Source organism: Alexandromys fortis, unplaced genomic scaffold (assembly GCF_014885135.2).
Source record: "Alexandromys fortis isolate MF-2015 unplaced genomic scaffold, M_Fortis_MF-2015_v1.1 scaffold_110, whole genome shotgun sequence".
Classification (NCBI taxonomy): Eukaryota; Metazoa; Chordata; class Mammalia; order Rodentia; family Cricetidae; genus Alexandromys; species Alexandromys fortis.
Window position 1 is genome coordinate 4,397,836 of NW_026068014.1, and position 22,698 is coordinate 4,420,533.

The window sequence follows — 22,698 nt, forward strand, 5'->3', positions numbered from 1 at the left end:
ATATACAAAAGAGGAGGCAGAAAGCCTGTGAAAGCCAGATGGGGTGGAGGACTCCTAGGAAGCAGTGTGTTCCATACACAGCAGGACCGGATGCAAGTATGAATTCACAGAGACTGTAGCAGCACAGAGTCAAGCCAGACATGGATGCTGCCCCTAACCAAGAAGTTATTTGCAGTTACTAACCACTTGGAAAGGAAAAAATAAGTTTTCACCAATGGAGTTTCACGGACTACATCAGACACACTTGAGGGCAGGCCTCATGCCCAGGGGCGGACGGTCAGCACAAAACGAAGGCTGTGATTTTGTTTGTTTTCTGTATTCATTTGGGCACTGTTTTAATCTTCCTGTTTGGGGTTTGTTTGTTTTGATTTTCATTTTGGAGAAGGCTGGGGCGTATTTGTTTCCGTCTTCAGTTTTTGAAAGAGAATATGAAATTAGGTGGACAGAGAACTGAGAGGTGGGAAGGAGCTTGGAGAAGCTGCAGAGGGCAAAACCGTGATAAGAATATATTATATGACCTAAAAAAGAAAGAGTAAGGAGAAGTTATATTGTCAAGGTGGGTTAGGAACTCTTTTCCCCAGGACAGCAGTTGACATTGGATGTGCATAGCGGGAACACAGCTGCCACTGAGATACCGAGGTGAGGACATTCTAGATAATCGCAGCTTTAAATGCACAGAAAATGAACAACTTAGAAACTGAAAATCGTTGTCTGTCCTGGAGAAAAACATGACCGCAACAAAAGGAATATTACAGAAAATTGGAAAAAATTCAAAAAACACATAAACAATAAATATAAACACAATCCCACTTCATTAGCAATCTAAAAAGTAAAACATTTAAATAGTCTCTTACTGGTTTATCATTGCCTAAATCCTAAAAATTACTCAGACTAATATGGAAAATATGTAATATTTTCTTACAGTGCAGTGTGTATGTTTGTGTCTCTGTGTCTGTGTGTGTTTGTGTGTGTGAGAGAGAGAGACAGAAACAGAGAGAAAGTCTTAAATATGTCAAGTAAATGTCTCTAATTTTGTATGTAATAATTTATATTAATAAATACATAAAACAAACACTAATGAAATATGTAGATGTATATAATAATTAACTTTTGACACCTTTTTCATAACAGTGAGTACCAATATCTGAAATTTATTAATATGTTCTGTAGAAGAAAGCAAATGAAATCCTTCATTGCTATGAAAAAGCAAAATTATTTATCTAAGACTCTAAAGCCAAGACAATTTTCTAATAGTTGGCAAGAAAAAAAAAACATCAGATTGGAAAGCATTAACTTAAATAACATTTCTCACAGGTAACTGGCTTATACTTAAAAAACATGGGGACATCTACTAAAAAAGTTCTAAAACCAATAAGTGAATTTAGTAAGATTTCTAGACATAAGCTCAATATATAAGAATCAAATGTATCTCTATACACAAACCCCCCCAAATACTATAAAGTGTGATTTAAAAGTTAAACAAAGCCAGATGTAGCAGTGCATATCTGCAATGCTAGTCCTGAGGAGAGTAAGACAGAGAACCCCCAAAAGTTTGAGACTAGCCTAGGCTATATAATGAAATCCCGTCTCAAAACCCTAAATAAACATAAATAATTAAAGGTAAAACATTATTAACAACCTTCCAATGACTAAGTATTTAGGGTCAGACATGACAAAAGCCCAAGATGCATGCCCTGAAAAGCACAAAGTATCGCTAATTTAAAGATGTAAATAAGTAGAGAGATAAACTTTATTCCGGGGTTGGAAAAATACACGTGTTAAGACAAATCTATCTGTTAAGATGATCCACAAACCCAATTCAATACTAAAAAAAAAAATTCTATAAAGATTTCTAAATACATTGCCAAATTAATTATGAAATTGGTATAAAAGTCAGAACATTAGAATAGCCAGACAACTTTGGAATAACTTGAGGCATGTAAGACTGCAGGACCCAAGCCACATACAATGATTGTCAAGACAAACAAGTAAATCAGTGAGCCAACTAAAGAATCAAGACATAGACTATCACATATGCAATCAACTGATTGAGGCATATAAGACTGCAGGACAAAACCACATAGAATAACACTTGAGGCATATAAGACTGAAAGACCCAAACCACATAGAATGGTTGTCAAGACAGGCAAGTAAATCAGTGAGCCAAACTCAATAATCAAGACAGAGACTATCACATGTGCAATCAACTGAGACTTGACAAATATTCATAAAAGCACCTCGAACAAATGAGAAAAAAGCAAATTATGATGCACATCTCACTCCACATACAAAAATTAGCAATAATTTTTGTTCAATAAATGTAGAACCTACACTGTGCCACTTCCACAAAAAACCATAAGAAAAAACTTTATGATTTTGTATTAGGCAAATATTTTTAGCAAACAAGATCCACAAAAGAGAAGCCTGAGTGATGGATCAGTGAGTAAGATTATTTATTCTGCAAGCATGAGGACCTTGGTTCAAATGTTAAGAACCCACAAAAAAAAAAAAAAAAAAAAAAAAACAGGCATAAGCTGTATGTGCTTGTAATTCCAGCATTAGGAGGCAAAGCAGGATGATCCTGAGACTTGCTGGCCATCCAGTCTCAGCAAAATGGTGAATTCTGGTTTATTAAGAGACCTTGTCCCAAGACAGCAAGGAAGACAAAAGGAGAAAATGATTGGCATCTGGCCTCTTCATCCACATGCATGGGCACTCATGGCCATACATTAATATGTGTGCACCCATATACAAGATTCTGTCTCAAAATAAAAACAGTGCTTAAAACACCCATTTGATATATCAAATTTGGCCAAAACATCTTTTCAAAAGTTACTGCTTGTCAGGCAGTGGTGGCACGTGCCTTTAATCCCAGCATTTGGGAGGCAGAGGCAGGAGGATCTCTGTGAGTTTGAAGCCAAGCTGGTCTACAAAACAAGTTCCAGGACAGGCTCCAAAACTACACATAGAAACCCTGTCTCAACTTAGACAACAATGAGGACACTAAGAGAGACTTACATAGATCTATTCTACATGGGAAGTAGAAAGTATAAAAAGACAAGATCTCCCACAGCCTACAGAGAGTGACTGTAGTCTAGTCTCCAACATTCCTACAGAGATTGACTGTAATCTAGTCTCCCACAGCTTACAGAGATTGACTGTAGTCTAGTATTCCACAGAGAGTGACTGTAGTCTAGTCTACACAGTCCTATAGAGAATGACTGTAGTCTAGTCTCCCACAATCCTACAGAGAGTGACTCTAGTCTAGTCTACACAGTCCTATAGAGAATGACTGTAGTCTAGTCTCCACAGCCTACAGAGAGTGACTGTAGTCTAGTCTCCCACAGCCTGCAGAGATTGACTGTAGTTTAGTCTCCCACAGCTTGCAGAGATTGACTGTAGTCTAGTCTCCCATAGCCTACAGTGAGTGACTGTAATCTAGTCTCCCACAGTTTGCAGAGATTGACTGTTGTCTAGTCTTCCACACAGAGTGACTGTAGTCTAGTCTCCTATGGTTTACAGAGATTGACTGTAGTCTAGTCTCCCATAGTCTACAGAGAGTGACTGTAGTCTAGTCTCCCATAGTCTACAGAGAGTGACTGTAGTCTAGTCTCCTATGGTTTACAGAGAGTGACTGTAGTCTAGTCTCCCACAGCTTGCAGAGATTGACTGTAGTTTAGTCTCCTGGCAGCATAAAGAGAGTGACTGTAATCTAGTCACCCAGGTTGTGTGGATGGTTTCACAAACCAAGCATGCTTATCAGGTAAGAACGGTAAACTTTTACAGTTCAAATATGTCCATTGCAAGTGGGAATTTATCTTAATAAAGCTGTTGTCGTCTGTAACCAAGCAGGAAGCAGGGGTGGGTGGCTCCCAGTATTCATTTCTTGCTTCTCCTTCCTGAGAATAGAGAAGGTATCTCCACAACCTTCCTCAAGAGAGCCCTGTATGTTGGCCCCTGTACGTGCAAAGGCTCTGGAGCATCCTAAAAGGGATTCTCATTCTGACAATGCAGACAGCTACTTGCAAAAGTATACAACATGGAAGGAAACACCTCTGCTAGGCAACCAATGGGTAGCCTCCATTCCTGAGCACTACTGGAGTGAGGAACGGTATGCATGAGACACAGCAAGGATAAGCCTTAAGGAAAGGACAGGGGTCTTTAAGAGGGGACTCAGGCCCTGTATGGCTCCTGTCCTTGCCTTATTTTTAATTTTTATTGAGTTCTTTCTAATTAGTGTACAAAATACTGAGTTTCACTATGATACTTCCACGGACATGTCACTGCACCTTGCATGTGCTCTCCTCACCCCTCATGCTCCTTGCCTTGCTGCTCCCATTCCTGCCAGCTGTACCCATCCTGATCTCTTATGTCATATGTATGTGTTGCTTTAAATGTAGATTCTGTACATGAAAGAAAAGACATATTCTTCTGACGTTTTCCCTTTCCATTGCTGTCTCTTGTTCCCTGTTTGTCGTCCCTCGGCCATCTTTCAACCCTGTGTCACGCAGAGGCTCTTTGCTGGACTATTCTCCAGCTGTTTCTTGAGCAACTGTTCTTTTTCTGTAAGGGGATATCCTCCTTATCACCACCCCACTTCCCGTCCCTGTTGTGATGTACTAGCTCTCTCCTGTCTTTCTCTGCCCTCTAAGGACAATGAACACCCTCAAGGGGGCAGTCTTTTCACTTTCTAAATCATTAGCAACTCCCTGCATCCGCACTCCATCCTTCAAGTGCTAAGAAAACAAAACAGACACAGAATTATAATTACATTTATTATAATTACATTTTTAAAAGTTTGAATGCTTCATTTCAGCAGATCTGAATGTACATATAAAAAAGAAAAACTGCCAGCAAAATTACAAATAATTTTTATCTGTTTTAAATTTCTATATTTTATAAATTATCTCCAGTGAATAGGAAGTTGATAAAAATGATAACGTGAAATGAAATATAAAAACGTAGAGGTAAATTCCCATGTTGGAGGAAAGGCACTACCAAGAAAGACAAGTAAAAATAAATGGAAAAGTATTGTTCGGTCAATCGTTGCAGGACACGATTGATTTGGACTTTACAGACCCTTTTGTCCTCAAAAATAAGAAGAAAGGAAGTGAGAAGCCTGAAGCAGTTATAAATACGCACTTAGTCTGAAGACAGGAAGTTAGGGGAGTTTACCCGTAAGAGTGACAGTGTTCTCCAAAGCAGAAGTCATCCTTGGTGAGACCTACTCTCACAGCAGAATGAGGGTGCTCTCCTCTGGAGTACTGTAGGGCTAGAAGCTACTCCCTTTTCTCCCCTTCATCCTCACGGCTGCACAAATGGCCTTTTGTTAATGCTAAGAACCCCATGCACATAGTGACTGGAGATTTGGTGAATGTTACCCATTTTGATTACCATGACTTGGGACTTCCACGTCTGTCATCTGCCTCCTGCGAGTGCCAGAAGTTCGTTTACTCTTTCTGCATAGCTCAGGCTGGCCCTCATCTGTTCCTATGAATCTGAGCCCAGGGTCTGGCCACATTGTAGATTTCACCTCACAATTGGTGAGTTCATCACCAGAAAAGTACCTTCATCCTGCCCCTCCTCCCTCTGCTCCCCCATCCCTGTCTCCTCAGAAGGACAGACATACTATTTGCATTCTTTCCTCCAGAAGAGGCTAGCTTACATCATATCTTTTATGGCATTGACTTCTATATCAAGTAATTGTAAAACTTCTTTGCAAGCAATTGCATGAAGGACTTCAGGGAAAGCCATCGATTTCTCTCTGCCTACTAACCAGTCTGTGTCAATCTTAAACTGTACTGCTTGACTCAGACCAAGTAGCAAGAGTCTTGACTACCTGGCCACTTTCCTCTCTTCTTACACCTTTTTTTTCTTATGCACATCCTCAGCCAAACCTCTGTCCCAGATGATACTGCATAGTTTAAGATAATCTAAACTTCCCTGAACCTTCCCTTTATAGCACAGTCAATCAGAAGATGCTTATGAACATCAATAGAAAAGAGATACTTAGATGGAAATATTAGAGCCCTGCCTCATTTTCAGTTTAGTGACAACTTTACTTCTTTGTTGCTGTTGTTAGTTTGATTGGTTATTTTTTTAATTCTTTTATTTTGTGTGTGTTCATGTACTTGCACACATGTACACACATGAGCCATAGCACACATAGGGAGGTAAGAAGGTAACCCATGAAAATTGATTCTCTCCTTCTAACATGTGTGTAAGCAAAGGCTACTCATTTGTTCCCTGCTGCCCAGACCCAAAATAATCACGCAGCAACTGTATTAATTAAAACTCTGCTTGGTCAATCACTCGGGTGTATTGCTAGCTAGCTCTTATATCTTAAATTAACCCATATCTATTAATCTGTGCATCACCATGAGGTCGTGGCCTACTGACAAGATTCCAGCAGGTTCCGGCAGGCATCTTTCTCCGTGGGCAACTACATGGCATCTCCTCTTGACTCCACCTACTCTCTCTCTCTATCTTTTCCAGCCTGACTATATTCTGTTAAGCCATTGGCAGAAAGCAGTTTCTTTATTAACCAATGGCAATGGAACACATCCATAGCATACAGAGGGGAATCCCACATTACGTGTGGGACCAGGGTGTTGGACTTTAGTCATCCAGTTCAGCAGCAGGTGCCCTTATTCACTGAACCATCTAACGGGCCATGATTGGTTGTTTTTGTGAGGCAGCATCTCACTCTGTAACCCAAGCTGATTGAGAGCTCACATACAGTCCAAGATGGCCTCAAAAATGAGATGTCTCCCTGCCCCAGTTTCCTAGGTGCTGGGATGAAGTTCATGAACCACCTCATGCAATTTCTTTGGGTTTGGCTGTTTTCGTTTTTGTTGTTTTCTTCTCATTAGAAGAGATAATGAGATTAATGTCAGACTACATAGTAATTCCTTCTGCCAGAATGAGATCTAGTGATTCCAAGGAAATTAGCAGTTGATTCTTCAATAGAGGAAACAGTTCAGTATGTAGTAAATTCAGCAATCAAGAGTAAGCCTCAGTCATAGATAACTGGTAATGAAGGGTATAGAAAAGGAAGCAAGGCCACCCTATTTTCATAAGATTTCTAATAAAAAGGACAGAACGTAGCCAACTACAAAATAGGTCTTTAAAGTAAGAGTTTTCCTTTTCGTCCTCCATGCTGAGGATTAATGCCAGGCCAGTGCTCTTTGACTGAGCAATGTCCCCCATGACATCTTCATATTCTTAAACATTCAACAGAAATATGGCATCTGTATAGAATGTGAATATTGCCAAGTCTCAGGAATTCCTCACAGAGCATGCTAACCTAAGGGGTCATTGCAGGAAACAATCTGGCACAGTTCCCTAATGCCCAAGAAATCACTCTGGCATCCTCACAACTGAATTAGAGCCTGAGGCCCCTGGGGGTGTCCTTATTCCAAACCCATTTCTCCCTGAAGACATTATCCATGGTAGTGTGAAAAGAGTCCTCCTTCAGTGATGCCAATATTGGCACACATGTGACTGTTCCCATATGTGAATGAGCATGTCTCATTTTCTCCCACTTATTTTGTTACTCTTCTTATAGCTATGACAATAATTTCTATCAAATTAAGCAACTTAAGAAGGGAAGGGTTTGCTTTGGTTTATAAATTGAAAGTATAGGGAAGTGGACAGAGAAGGCTGGGAGACAGGGACAGTGACAGAGAAGACAGGGTGACAGAGAAAGTGACAGAGAATACCATGGTGACCGACAGGGTAGGCAGGGTGACAGGAGCATAAGGCAGTCAGCCGTATTGCATTCACAGTCTGAATTCACATAACAATCAGTTTTTACATTATTATTGTGTCCAAGACAATGTTATTGAATTGCTTCTCTCTTTCAACCTATTATCTGGGCTCCAAGGACTGAACTCAGATCATGAGTTTTGCTCAGCAAATTCTGTACACCGAGCCACCTCACCAGCCCCACTTTCTCCTTCTACTCAGTCTAAGACCTCATCCTACGACATGGTGCCAATTGCATTCAGTGTGGGTATTTCCACTGCACTTAATCGAGAAACTCTCTCATAGACATGCCCAGTAGTTTACCTCTTCGATGATTCTATATTCTGTAAAGTAACAATATTATTAACCATCACTCCCACTACCAAGTAAGCTGAGAATCAGCTCTGGGATGTGGAACCCTTTGTACTCATGGAAAATGAGGACATCTGGCCAGTTGTCACAAACACACTCTATTTTCCAAACACATCAAGTCTCTGAACCTCAAACCCAGTCCAATGCCTCCCTATTTTTTGCAAGCTCATATTTATATTAAGTCATGGTAGTACAGTTTAAAGCAAACGTTTCTAATATGGAACATGTATCAGTTCTCTTTTAGAGAACTCATAAAAGCCATGGTTGGTACCCAGGAAATATAAGCACAATATTCTGCACAAAAGTTTTAAGAGGAAATTGGGCATGCTTAGAAACATCAGTGGTTTTTGAATGAAGGGGGGGGGAGGAGGAGGAGGATTAGGAAAAGGGAGAAGGATAGAGAAGAAAGAGAAAGAAATTAGAAAAAAGAGAGAGGAAGGATGAGAGACAGAAAGGAAGAAAGAAGGAGAGAAAGGACAGATGGAAGGAATGAGAAAGGAAGAAGAAAGGAAATAAAAAGAGAAAAAAGAAAAAATAGAGAAGAAGGAAGGAAGGAAGGAAGGAAGGAAGGAAGGAAGGAAGGAAGGAAGGAAGGAAGAAAGGAAGGAAGAATGGAAGGAAAGAAGGACTATCTTTAGGTCCAGGAGGAAGTTCTATGGCTAGATCTCATAATGGCAGTAACAGGTTCTGGTATGATATACTGGGTCAAATGCTCAGGCATCATGGTCCATGTCTGACGGCTCAGCTCATAAAGACATTTGCCACCAAACCTAACAACCCAAGTTTGACCCTTGGAGCCCATATATTAAAGGGAGACATCAGACTCCCATAGATTCCTCCAGACATATCCACCATTCTCTCTTCCACATATGTACACATCAGTAAAGAGTAGAAGCACTCAGGAAACAGAGGCAGGTGGACCTCTGAGAGTTTGAAGCCAACCTGGTCTACAAAATGAGATCCAGGACAGCCACAGCTTTTACACAGAGAAATCCTGTCTTGAAAAATAAAAACAAAAGAATAGAGACTAAAATGTCAAGTTTAAAAAGTCATGCATCATATCAAAATACTTTTAAAACTGATTTCTTATATTTTAACACAGATACTATTTATTGAAATGTGTTACTAGTTCTAAAACCTGAATCAATGAGTTATACATTAGAACTGAGCTTGCTTCCCTTTCCGATGCAATGCAATATAAATGTTTCAGATTTGTTTCAAAATAAAGTGGTTAAAAGACTCAGTTAGAAAAGAACATCAGCTCTAATTGAATTTTCTGTGCAATACTGAGATCTGACAGTAGCATTGAGTTGGGACAGATTGGGAAGATAAGACTGTTTCTGATCCAAGGAAATAAGTCCAGACAAAGGATTGTCTATAGAAGGGAGTTTACTGTGGGTTGCAAGGAGAAACTTTTCTCTCTCTCTTTGCTGCCACCTAAAGGAATATTCTAGAGTAATATTTTCCAACACAATGAAATGCAATTGAAAAAGCAGCGTAAGTGCTTATAAAATCAAAGCCTATTATCACTTACTGATGTGCAATTACACAGCCTCTTAATCTAATAAACACTTTAAATTCCACGGCTGCCACCCTAATCAGCGATCTTTCCCAACACCTAGAACAGCGCCCTGTAAAATATGGTACTTCCTTTATTAGATTAATTTTAAAAAAATCTACTGTCACCCCAGGTTCATGTTCTGGGCCTTTGTTTCTTCTTCCAGAAAATGAGGGATTGAAAGTGAGCAATTTAAAGTATCTTTTCAGTCAGGCCAGGAGGCAGGTGAATCTCTCTGAATCTGAGGCCAGCCTGGTCTATACAGTACATTCCAGGAAAGCCAGACCTCTGTAGAGAGACTGTCTCAAAAGACCAGTAGTAATAATAAATAAATTAATAAATGACAGATAAATAAATAATAGATGGATAGATAAATAAATAAACAAACAAACAATGTCTTTCTCACTAGGCTGGAGGTACACACCTGCAACCCCAGTTCCTGGAATGCAGGGGGATTGTATCAGGCTTGAGACCAGCTTGGTCACATTCACAGGTGCAGGGCAGCCAAGGCAATATTGACTGACTCTGTTCCAAGAGACAAACAGCCTGTCTTCTAATATTCCCAGTCTCTGTGAGTCTGCTTGGCAAATGGAAACCCTCCTCCATCCAAGGTTATGATCACTGAGCGATGGAAGAGCGATCTGGCTTGAGTAGCCCCGACACGTGCTGTGGAGAATCACTAAAGAGGAACAAACAAGACACCCCAGGCAGAAATCAGCTGAGATGGCTTCCCAAGAGCAGCCTGGTCAATAGACACTTGGCTGTGTTGATTCCAGGAGCCCCTAAATCTACTGTGAAGAGAAACTGTAAATTTTCAGAAATGCAATGCAGTTCCTTTTGTGTGCACCCTACACAGTTTGGGTGCACAATTAAGTATCCCCGTGAACATAGCACCATAGATTTGCTGAGGCATCAACATGGTGAAACAGCCCTGTTGACTTCTCCAAAGCAAATGATTTGCTATTTCTCCCAAGAACCTCCAGGAGAAAACAGAATAACCAATATTTTAAAAAAAAAAAAAAACTTTGTTTAATCTGTTAATTGATCTTTAACTAATTTATGTTTTAACATGATAATGGCAACTCCAATATAGGTAGATTTGGGGAAAACCTAAAAAGGAGGGAAAAATAGGATCACTAGTACAAAACTGTTATTATATATTCCATTGTCTCTCTAAAATATTCTTCTAAATACTTCTTTTCTCTGAGAAGTAACTCTCAGTCCTTTCCCTACACGAAACCATTGGAATTCACACTAATAATACAGACTCGTAGTTCCTACCCCGAGCCATGAGTCCACGACACAGCCTAAGAATTTGCCATTTTAATTGCCTACCCACCAGGCCCACACAGATGTGTCTGGGTAGCATATATTATCGTGCCCTCAAGATAGATTAATCAGAAACACGTTTCTCTTTCTCCTCTGAGCTCCCAAATCGTCTTCGTGGTAGCACTGCACCCTCTAGTGGAAAATTTTGCTGTGCCATCCCCTACGCCCGAATTACAAAAATGTTGCTGGAAAAACCCATCACAAAAGGCTTGGTGGAAAACAATGGAGCGATGAGGGGAACGGTATAAAAGAAAACATCTCGATAATCTAGTATCGGGCTTACGCACGATTAAATATTAATGAATCTATAGTGTAGGCATATATAATGCACACGTATTTTAGGGAGGATATTTTAGGTAAAGTTGACAACACAGAACTTTAGTCTCAGTTGTGCTCCGTTTCTGTCCCTTGTACACCCCGCCAATTGTGGCTCTAAATTATCTGCAAGAAAAGGCACCTGTTCTTTGATCACGTCCCACCCTCTTCGTTGCCCTCATTCTCTGGATACTACCGTCTTGTATCCATTCTTGGTACAACAGTTCGTAATGGGATGGCTTCGGGCACGCAGAAGGATATGCTCAGGTGGCATGCAGTCACTTTGTCACTTCAGTCAAGAGACTGGAGGCCTGCTCACTTCCGAACTCCTGACCAACTTTGCTTCACGCGGTCCGGCTCTTCAGTCACTTGAAGCTTTACCAATTCGGCTGTCCGCAGACATGATGCAGTCTATGAAAATGAGTGAAAGCGGGATAATGAAAGAGATGGTGGAGACCCAGGCAGATCAAGTGTGCTACAGTGAGATAAATGAATCATTACCATTGTTTGAAGCCTACCGCGCACCTGACGGAACTTTGTTACGATGCCCAGTTTGCTGACTTACAGTGTGCTGTTTATATGTGTGTGATGTACGGCATGACCTCACCCACACAAGGGACAGCATTGCAGAGCGGTGGCTGTAGCTCAGTGGTCTGGTGTGTACCCAATGCTGGGTTGAGCACCAACAGCACAAACTAAAGCAGATAATATTGCTCCCCAATTTTACCAAAGAGGAAAGTGAGATATAAGGAGGGTGGGTTACTTGCCCCAAGTAAAGTAAAGCTCTTTGTCAGTGTATGGTTCACAGGAGTGTCAATCAAACTGGCTCCAGTGGCACTCCAAGGTGTACGGTGAATGCGTCTGACCTGTGCTCCTTCTCCAGCTCTTTCTCTGCTCCCCGTTCTCACTTTATGTCCTCCATGTTCTTTGGTCCCAGACTCTGCCATTATCTTTGCTTTCAGATGGTTTCTCTTCTGCAAACTGACACTCCTCTCTGCATCATCAGAGTACACCATGTATGTAACAGCTTGAGCTACACTTCACAGTTCCTGGTACAAACATAACCACCCTATCTGTTCAACATCCCCTTGCTGCTCTGGCTTTAACTAACCACTCCTCATCCTACATCTTTAAAATGGTGTTCTAGCGACCCCTGGGGTTTTTGACAAGCTACATTTGGTGGCTTCCGCTTCTCCACTTCACTGTTCTGAGGGCAGGAGCATCACGTGAGTGAGCTCTAACCGGACACTTCACAGGAAAATACTCTCTTGGGGCTTCAAACACCTTAGGAAATTTAACAATCTGAGGTCTCTAAAAATCCACGTGAACCAAGAGCACTGCTATTGCTGAGGTAGTCAGGATAGCTCCCTGGGATGTGTCCACACTGCTGTCCAAGTTCTGCATTTCACGTAACAGACATAACCTTGCACAAACACCTCACATTGAAGCCTTGGGATACTTATGTTTGTATATGGACTTGAACTACAGGTCTCATGCGTGCTAGGGAAGGACTCTTTGATAAGGAATGACTCATTGAGCTGTACCTTCAATCTTGGGGTGTTTGGGTCCCTTCACCTTTTATTATCAGGAAACATAAAATAGGGCATTTGAGATAATCTGTAATATATTGTATTCACTCCTAACAGATGAAGAAACCAAAAGTATATAGTCTTTTAGACGATATCACCTACTATATGCAAAGCAGCTTACCTTACCTCTCTCTGTCTCTATAGTTAACAAAATAAATCCTATTGTTATGAGGTTTGATACTCAGAAAAATTTAGCCCTTGTTGCAAAACTGGTTGAGTAGATGATTTAATTCTGCAGAATCAGATATGATCCCTACCCCTCAGAGATGGCACCAACATTCTGAGTTAATCCACAGGGTGAGGACAACCCAAGTCCACTTGGATGTGAGACGACAGAGTCCACATTATGATAACTGAGAAATGCTCACTGGTTGTTTGTTTGGTTGTTTGTTTGTTTGTTTGTTTGTTTGGTTGTTTGTTTGTTTGTTTGGTTGGTTGGTTGGTTGGTTAACTGGTTGTTTGTTTGTTTGTTTGGTTGGTTGGTTGGTTGGTTGGTTGGTTGGGTTTTGAGGCAAGGTTTCTCTGTGCAACAGCTCTGACTGTCCTGGAACTCACTTTGTAGACCAAGCTGACCTTGAACTCATATAAATCCACCTGCCTCTGCCTTTGAAGGTCTGGGATCAAGGGCGTGTGCCACCACTGCCCAGCTTCACCAGATCCTTTTTAGCCTATGGGTATTCTTCAGTATTTGCATTTGCTGGCACTTACCAGCACCAGCCATTCTTGTCAGCACTTTAGATGTGAGGAAATGAAAGGACAGAGAATTCAAAGTGCTGTAACAGTTGGCTTCAAACAACTTACAGTTCAGGAAGCTGTGCAGAGTGGTTTGGTGGCCACTGAGGTGTGGCTCTGATATCAGAGAGAGCACAGGCGAGCGTGGCATCATCGGCTATGATGTTTGAAGAAGATTTGAATATCTGATTTTATTTGAGTCCTTATTTGAATGCTCTTTGACCATGTGTAATGTAAATAAATTACTGGCTGTCAAATAGCAAAAAAAAAAAAAAGGCAAAACCGAAAACAAACAAATAAACAAAATAACCTCAGGTGAGTTATACAGTCTTTATTGGCAGAGCTAGAATTTGACCCCAGAAATTTCCATCTTAGCTTAAGTATTCCTTGGATCACAGCCTGTACATGTGCGCAGAGAAGTGGCTCCCCTCCACAAGGCTCTGTCTTCTGGCTGTGTTAGTTACTTGCCTTACTACTGTGACAACTGATGCTAGGGTTGATTTGGGCTCACAGTCTCAGGGGATCCAGCTCACTGTGGCAAGGGAGGTGAAAAGCAGAGAGCAGAGCAATGTGTGCTGTGCTCAGTCTCTCTCTCTCTCTCTCTCTCTCTCTCTCTCTCTCTCTCTCTCTCTCTCTCTCTGGCATAATACTGCCCATATTCAGAGTAGATTGCCCCATGTCAATTAATTAACAGAATCTAAATAATCTCTCACGGACACACCTGGAAATGTGTTTCCATGGTGACCTCAAATCCTATCAAGATGACAATCCAGATTACTCACAACCAACACTGGAAACTACTTGGAATTATAGCAGCCTCCCAGAACAGAGCACATTTACTGCCTTGTTTGCAGAATTCTTGTGACTCGAGAGTTCAAAAGGCAAAAGGCGACTCAATTTGAGCATTAGCCACACAAGGCTATTGATTTGAGATTCTCAACTGTTCTTCTCCTTTTGGAGTAAACTTAAGCTGTCATTTTTAGTAAGATAGCTAACTGCCTGCACTATTATCTTTACTTCAACCAGATACCCATGACTTCCTCTAATCCTAAACTAACCCATGTACAAACTCCTCGAATGACAACACAATATTTCTATTTTGATTGGGTATTTCACAGGCGCCTCTGGATATGTGGCCCATCTCTTCCTGTTTCCATTCAAAATTCCTTTGAATGTGTTTTCCTGCAATGTCATGATACAAAACCCTTTCCTCTTGTCCCTATTGTCAAGAGCAACAGAGGAACTGGACACACACACTCACACACACACACACACTGTCCTTTCACTATGGCCCATTAACAGAGGTGCCAAGCAACACCAATATTCACATAAAGAACATGTAAGGGTTTAGTTATCAGCAACAAAGCCTGGGCATCCATATGGATAGTTGGGTGTCGTTCTGTAGGGACAGGCTCACATCAGGGACACTTTCTGACTTGTCTTTGACAGTAACTGCCTCTGTCACTCAGTAACTTCAACCAGCTACTCTGTCTCAGGGTGGCTTTCCTAGCATCCATCAAACTTTTAGGAATGCCACTAAAGATCTGAAGGGGTAAACTTTCCTTCTGGTGTTCTTAAATGGTTGGCTACAGGTGTAGCTGTGACTTTTTATCTCAAAAGTTATGCCTCACAAATGTTCAGACTGTGATTTGGTTCCCTCCCAAAGTACTTGAAACTATAACGTGATTCTATTTTAATAGGTTTTCCTGCCACTTCAACGTTAATTTAGAAAGTAAAACTAAAAATGCAATGGAACTGCTTGTTTTAGTGAGCAATGAACTGACTGCCAACCACTTTATTCTAAACAAATTCACTGGTTATATGATTTCCTTTCATTCAGCATGACATATTCACTTTAGAGACAGTCAAGTCCTGCTGATTCTGTCGCCTTCTCTAGTCTGTGATTGGGAGTGACAAGCACTCCGCCAAGGCCACTCTACAAAAGACCCTCATTGGAACTCAGGCTTTCACCTGTGCCACAGTAACCAGAGGGCTCGCTCACACCAGGATGGCAGACCTTCGGGATGCTTCAGTGGGTCGAGGGCCCTGGTGCCAAACCTGGGCGCCCGCATTTAATATAAGAATCCACACAGTCTAAGGATAGAGCTGTCCTGCAACCTCCACAGCCATCCTGTGGCATGTGTGCACCACTCACTCACTCACTCACTCACTCACTCACTCACTCACTCACTCACTAAATAATCGAAAAAATTCAGATTACAGGAGCCCTGTTGCCACAGTTTCCAATTTGGTAACTGTGAGGTGGAACCCCAAACAATAGATTACTAATAAACTCCCCAGCACCCTCACTGGTTCTGGGGAAAACTCTTCAGAACTGCCGCTCTAGATTGGAACCTCGAGAAGCTTCTCTAGTGTGTCACGCCACAGAACCTTTGAGAGGTGTGCGTAAACTCTCATTCACATGATGGATTGTGTTATGGTGTCTACAGAATGCAATGCATTTCAGACCTGATGTATATGACTAACTCCACAGTAATAATACAAGAAGACTCAGAAAATTCCAAACAGTTAAAATGCAGCTTTGAATTTATGCAAATGAAATTATGGCAATAGTTGAAACAGATGGCTGGAAACTCATTGCCCTGACTATATAAAAACACAGTACTGCTAAGGACCCATGGGGACTGTGCTACCAAGGAGCATCATTTGAGCTATCAGAGTATAGAGTCTCTAGAAATCCTGGGTTATGTTAGAAATCAAAGAGATACATAGAAGAATTAGGAAAGAAAGGAAGGTGGGGAGGGAGAAAGGAAATAGAGGAAGGAGGGAAGAAGGGAGGGAGAGAAGGAAAGAGAAAGAAGGGATGGAGGGAGAGGAGGAAGGAAGGACTAAAACAATTATGCTCTGTGCTTCGATGTTTGGTCATCTCAGTGAGAGAGCAAAGGCCAAGGGTGATGAAAACAAGGACCTAAGACCAGGGGATGCGAAGTCTGAAAGCAAAGTCCACGCCAGCTACAGAGAGCAGTTTGTTTGGCCAACCATAGTTGATGTGGTTTCAGGGTACGAAGGAAAACTTGACTCGTATGACAGGAAGATAGAAAGTGGTAGAATTAAAGAGATATGGGAAAGGAGCCAGGCGTGATGAGGTCAGCCTCTGAGCTCCTATTGCCTGGCACGGGGTTCTTTGCCAATGATTTGTTTCTACCCTATCCACTTTTGGCATTTTTAGACCCCCTGATGTTAGACAATATATTTCATTTCATAAAATTGCTTTTTAGATATAAGTCCCAATTTTTGAAAAGAGATTTGTTCATCTGTATTTCCAGGTATCTATGTGCCTTCCTACCAGGGAAGCCAGAGAGCATGACATCACCTTGAGCTAAAGTCACAGGTGCTTGTGAAGGACTCGATGTAACCAAGACCTTGGCAAGGTCCCTGGCAAGGCCAGTGAGCACCAAGCCATCTCTCCTGTCTCAGAAGCCCTGATTGTTATGATTTTTTAAAGCCAATTTTCTGATTGAAGGTGGACTCTGTGTGTGTGTATATCTGTATGTGTTTACTAAAGTTAATATCCTGCACTAGCATCCAGAAGATCTCTGTCCAGAAATAATTGATTATTATACAACTTCACATCTTTTTTGATACCAGGGTGATTTGAGAGATAGTTATCAAATCACAAGATGCTATTGGAAAATGGTAATATTCTTTGATTTATGTCTTATTCCAATTAACTTTACAGAAATATCAAAGATAAAACAAGATCTTAAAATCAGTCTTTCTCAGAAGTGATAGTGGTTTTGTTGAAATCCAGTGCTCAGATGTTCACGATTCCATATTGATCGATTCCCACTAGAGTCTGTTTCTTGGGTGGAATAGGACACTACAAGGCTAGCTGCAGCTGACTTGGCTTGAGATCTCTTTTCTTCCTTGAGGTTGCAGGATGATTGTGGATACTCTTTCTGGTCACGATGCTCTTGATACCCGGATAGCAAAGGGGAAAAATACTAACACACGGATCAAAGGAGCAATTCCTAGATCTATGTGACAAAATATTGATGCCCAGGTAGCTAGCCACTGAAAATGATGGCAGAAGTGATGTCTGCCCTTAACCAAGAAGGTTGGAAGTGCAGAAGTTATCAGGGATCACAAGAGACCTCAGGGCTAAGCGAGGAATGGCAACTGTTCACTCAGCCTGGATCCCTCCCCTAGCCTGGATCCATGCCCCCAGCCTGGATCCCTGCCCCCCAAACCTGGATCCTTGCCCCTAGTCTCAATCCCTGCCCTGCTGGCTACCACAAACTCTTCTCCTGAGCATGAGGCAAGCAGGGTGCAGACAAAGTAAATAACTCCAGCTAGTGGCTGATCCTGGACCTAGATACAAGTCCTTCCTGCTTTTAATTGAACTATACTGAATCCCACATGTTGCTAGGGCAGGGAAAGAGAGGACTCTTCAGGAATTCCAAGCGTTTTGCTTAAGCAAAGACATAAAGAATCAGGGCTTATTAAAAAGCATTGCATACTGGTTCGTAAAATCTGGAAACTCAAGAGACAAAAATAAATATTCCCAGCATGCAAAGGTGACCCTACCATGGCCAGGACTTTAAAAGTTGAAAACACCTGTTTTAAACTATGATTAAAAAAAAAAAAAACTTCATTTCTACTTCATGTCTAAAGCTTGTGACCTTTCTTGTTTTGCTGACTGAGGGGGCAGTCACCAGCTTTCTGAGGAGTGGGACTCGGGGGACATGTGATGGTTGGAGCATTTGCAACTTTCACGCAGCGAAGAGCCAAGGGCACTCTGAGAGACCCACAGCAGGTTCTCCTTCCAGTTCTCCAGTGTGAACCGTTATCTCTCTAGGATAGCTGTAAACAGGGCGTTAACTTCCTCTTGCAGCCCTCAAGCCTCTGCTAAATCCTTGTCCAATTGTCCTACCAAGCACAGGACACTTGTCCAGTTACATGGTGATCCCTGGAGCGAAAGCTGCCAATCACTGCTTGTTAATGCCGTACCGCAATGGGCTGAAGCTGAAAGCATATCTTTTCTGGAAAGCTTACTGCTTTATTATCATGTGTGTGTGTGTGTGTGCGCATGTGACTGCAACATGTACACACATGTGTGTTTTCACCCACCACTCTCCACTGCGTTGTTGTTTTGATTTGTGACAGTGTTTCTCACTGAACCGGTACTCACTGGTTCCAGCAGTCTGCCTGGCCAGTGGGCTCCAGTGTCCTTCTGTCTCCGCCTTCCCCATGCTGGAATTAGATTCACATACTACCATGCCCAACTCTTACAAGCTGAACCATCCATCACCACACCAGCCAAAATCATACAGTATTGGGGACCTACCTCATTCCTATTGCAGAATGAGATACAGACCAGCTTCATCTATTTGGAGAGTAGGGATTCCTTTGAAAATGTTTAAAAAAAAAAACTAAAAATGGTATTACATCTATTTAGTCCACTACGTTGGCATGCCAAATGTAGGAGGAGGAGCTGCTTTTTCATCCTGGCCAACCACACAGAACTGAAATAATCACACAGAAATTGTATTAATTAAAACACTACTTGGCCCATTAGTTCTAGTTTCTTATTGGCTCTTATATTAATTTTACCCATTTCTATTAATATGTATATTGCCATGTGGCTTACCTGCAAAGATTCAGCACATCTGACTCTGCAAGCTCCATGGGGTCCTTCTGACTCTGCCTTCTTCCTCTCAGCATTTAATTGAGTTTTCCCTGTTTACCAAGTTCTACCTTGCTATAGGTCCAAAGCAGTTTCTTTATTCATTAATGGTAATCGCAGCACACAGAGGGGACTTTGACATTGTTTCTTATGAATTAAGTTGTCTTTCCTTTGTCAGCAATGATTTCCTAGCTCTCCAAATGCAGAGACTTACATAAACATAGCAGCATGGTGTAAAACAGAAAACATGATGTTGACTCTGCACTGCACATCCCTGCCTGGAACATAAACGGAAAGCCAAATGTTCTGGTTATAAACGCGGTGGTGAGTGACTCATTTCTGCTTGCAGTGGGAAAAGCTCCAGATGACCACAAGTGAGAGAAGGAAAATCTTCTGCTCCGTCACGTTCCACGTCATCGCCGTCACCTGCGTGGTGTGGTCTCTGTATGTGCTGATCGATCGGACGGCAGAGGAGATCAAGCAAGGTAACGACAATGGTAAGGACATGCCACCCTCCCTCCTCCTCCTCTGGATTCCCATGCTGGCACCCAAGGGCAGACAGGGAGCTGCTGCTGTAGTCATGGTAAGGACATGCCTCTCTCCCTCCTCTACCCCTGGCTTCCTGTGATGGCACCCAGGGCAGACAGGGAGCTGCTGCTGAAGTTTAGGTTTCTGTTAGTTTCCAGGTAGGACACCTGAACAAGGGCCAGCGCTTGCAGCCGAGCCTTCTCCAATTATCTCCTTGGTCAACTCTGTCTAAAAAGCATGGGCCACTTGGGATCCCAAGTAAGGACTTGGGAAGTGTTAGGTCCCGGAGAACCTTTGAGTCAGAGATTCATGGCTATCATTCACTTCTTGGGAATTCCCAGAGGCTCAGGGAACATCAAGCTCGGTCCAGTACGAGAACACAAACCATTAGAGAAGGGGAGAGTTTCAGAGCGGTGGCGGCACATGGCTTTAATCCCAGCGCTAGGGAGGCAGAACAAAGGAATCTTTGCATCTGAGGCCAACCTAGTCTACAGAATGAGTTTCAGGAGAGCCAAGACTACACAGAGAAACAAAGAAAAGAAAGAAAAGGGGAGGGGTGGATAGAGGGTTTTAAAGTTTTGTTTAATTCACCCTACCTGCTGCTTCTTTGAAGACTCACAGTAACACCACTGTAGTACAGATATGTACTGGGTAACTGATGCATGGGATTAGCACTGTAGCTGAAAAATTTAGCCACACCCAGTTTGTGAAGGAATGTGTCCAGGTATATTCTTAAGGTTAAAACCTTCTCAGGCTTGTCCACTTAGGGGCAGCAGTGCATACCAACCTGCCTGTACTGGGAGCTCCCAGAAGTGGCAGGGATTTTGAAGGTTCCTGGCCTCCAGGACTCCTGGTGTGCACAGTAGTATAAGGGAAGATGCAACAGAGACAGCCTTGAAGATTCCAGTGTCCTTTACTAAAAACAAAACCACAAGAAAAGTCTAAATACAAGAGAAGCAGGTAGGATGGGAAATTTTTTTTTTTAGAATTCATTTATGTAACATCAACTCATTTATAACTGCATCAGTTACAGCAAATGTCGGGGTTTTGCTACACTATCATTCTCCCCAAAGTTTTCGCATGCAAGGCTTCATATTAAATCTGGATTTAATAAATTCTCATTCTCATCCCTGCAGGTAGGATCTTAAAACAATGATTGCACATAATAAGTACCAGACACCTGGCCATGCCTAAACAGATGCAGACTGTCCCCATTTCACGTCACCCAACTCTCCCCGTTAGGAGTAAAGGGTGATCCTAGCTACTCAGGGCAGATCTTCCTACTTTCGGATGACCAAGTAGAGCCCCCACTGGAGAACCTCGTATTTGCATGACTAGACATTCTCCTGACTTGGCCACATGGTGATGATGTACACGAAGCAGGACTTCATTTCACATATGTCATATGCAGACAAGATTTCCATGGGAAACCCTCTTCTTTAGCCAGCTGCGCTTGTCTGCTGCCTGAGACACATGAGTTGTGAGTGCTTACAGTGCCAGGAGGTTAATAGTCTCACAGGGAGAAGAAACCACACCCCTCCTTTCTTCTGTCCCCCTGCTAATGCTCCCGTGGCCATCCTTCTGTTCTTTTACCTTTAGCGCTGCTTGAATGCTCATAACCACCCCCTCTAGTTTTATACTCCGCTCAAAATATACTCCAAAGCTTGCATCTCCCTCCCTCCTGAGAGCATCTCTGGAAGTCTTCCAGGGACTCAAGGTCCGTATCCACACAATCTCCCACATCCAGCCTCAGCACCAGAAGAAAGACATCCCTAATAACCAGATCCCCCTCCGTTCTCTGGCCAGTCTCTCTTCTCCCTGAAATCAGTCACCGAATCCTCTGCATTCTGCCTCTATCCCTGGACGCTTTCCATTTCTCTCCTTCCCCACCGACAATATTCATGTGAAAACTGTGTCTTTATACAAAGACAGACAAAGCCTCTTACCTAGACCATCTCCATTCTCCCCACCTTCGACTCGTGTTCATTAACTACTATGAAATTATGAATCCAAACATTATGCCCACTTAGAATTGTTAGTATGTAACCCCAATTTCTTCTGGGGACTCTGCTGCCCCGAGGACCTATGTGTCAGCAATTGGATCAAACATCTTTCTTTCCCTGGGAATCTATTCTAAATTCCTGCTCAGCTCTTTCCCTCTGTGCAAAATAATTCTTTCCAAGTTCTCTTGCCCAGCATGTATGCACGTGCACACGCGTGCATGAGCGCGCGCGCGCACACACACACACACACACACACACACACGGGGAGAGTCAGTGCAAAAGCAAGAGACTGCTCCCACACAGATCTCTAACCTAACTCCTAGGAAAATCAGCTCAAAGAACCCAGGACCAGTAACACTTTGTTTCCTAGGAATTCACTAGAAATGTACATTCCAGCCTTCTATTGCCCTAGACCTCTGCATGTGGAACTGATGGAGGATGTGTAGCTCCAAAAAGGCACCACCTTGTTGCGCGTTACCACAGCCCCTGACACTCACCTTTGGGTGAGCCTCCACTTTCTTTGAGTGTTGATTGTCTATGGAGTTTCTCTGCCTTCACAAAGCCTGCTGCTTTCCCTGGACACCCAGACTTACTCCTTATGTGACTGTGTCATGCAGCCTTGCTGAGACTCTTAGCCCCACCGAATGTCTCCCAACTAAGTCAACACATCATTTACTTGTCTCCCTGGAAGCCCAAAGTAGGCTTGGAGCAGTGTAGGGAGTTGTTATCTCTGCTCACCACATCACTGTCTAAGACAGTGTGCAGAAGTATATACCCAAGCTTTCCCACTCTTTCGTTTGTAGAATTTTCTTTGAAATGCTTCTTTCTCATTTCTATGTGGGTCACTGTCTTAACTGGAGTTTCTATTTCTGTAATGGA

The 22,698-nt window shown here is 42.3% G+C and overlaps 1 protein-coding gene across 4 annotated transcripts in view; it reads left to right on the top strand.

Moving 5' to 3' along the window:
* Marchf1 (membrane associated ring-CH-type finger 1) overlaps positions 1–22,698 on the top strand; it is a 447,397-nt gene that overhangs the window by 410,694 nt on the left and 14,005 nt on the right. For 2 of the 4 annotated variants that reach the window (XM_050162239.1, XM_050162242.1), the window contains one exon: positions 19,638–19,785. In XM_050162239.1, the coding sequence (XP_050018196.1) occupies positions 19,638–19,785 (148 nt within the window). The remainder of the gene's footprint in view (positions 1–19,637; positions 19,786–22,698) is intronic. The other 2 variants (XM_050162243.1, XM_050162241.1) reach the window with 1 other exon arrangement.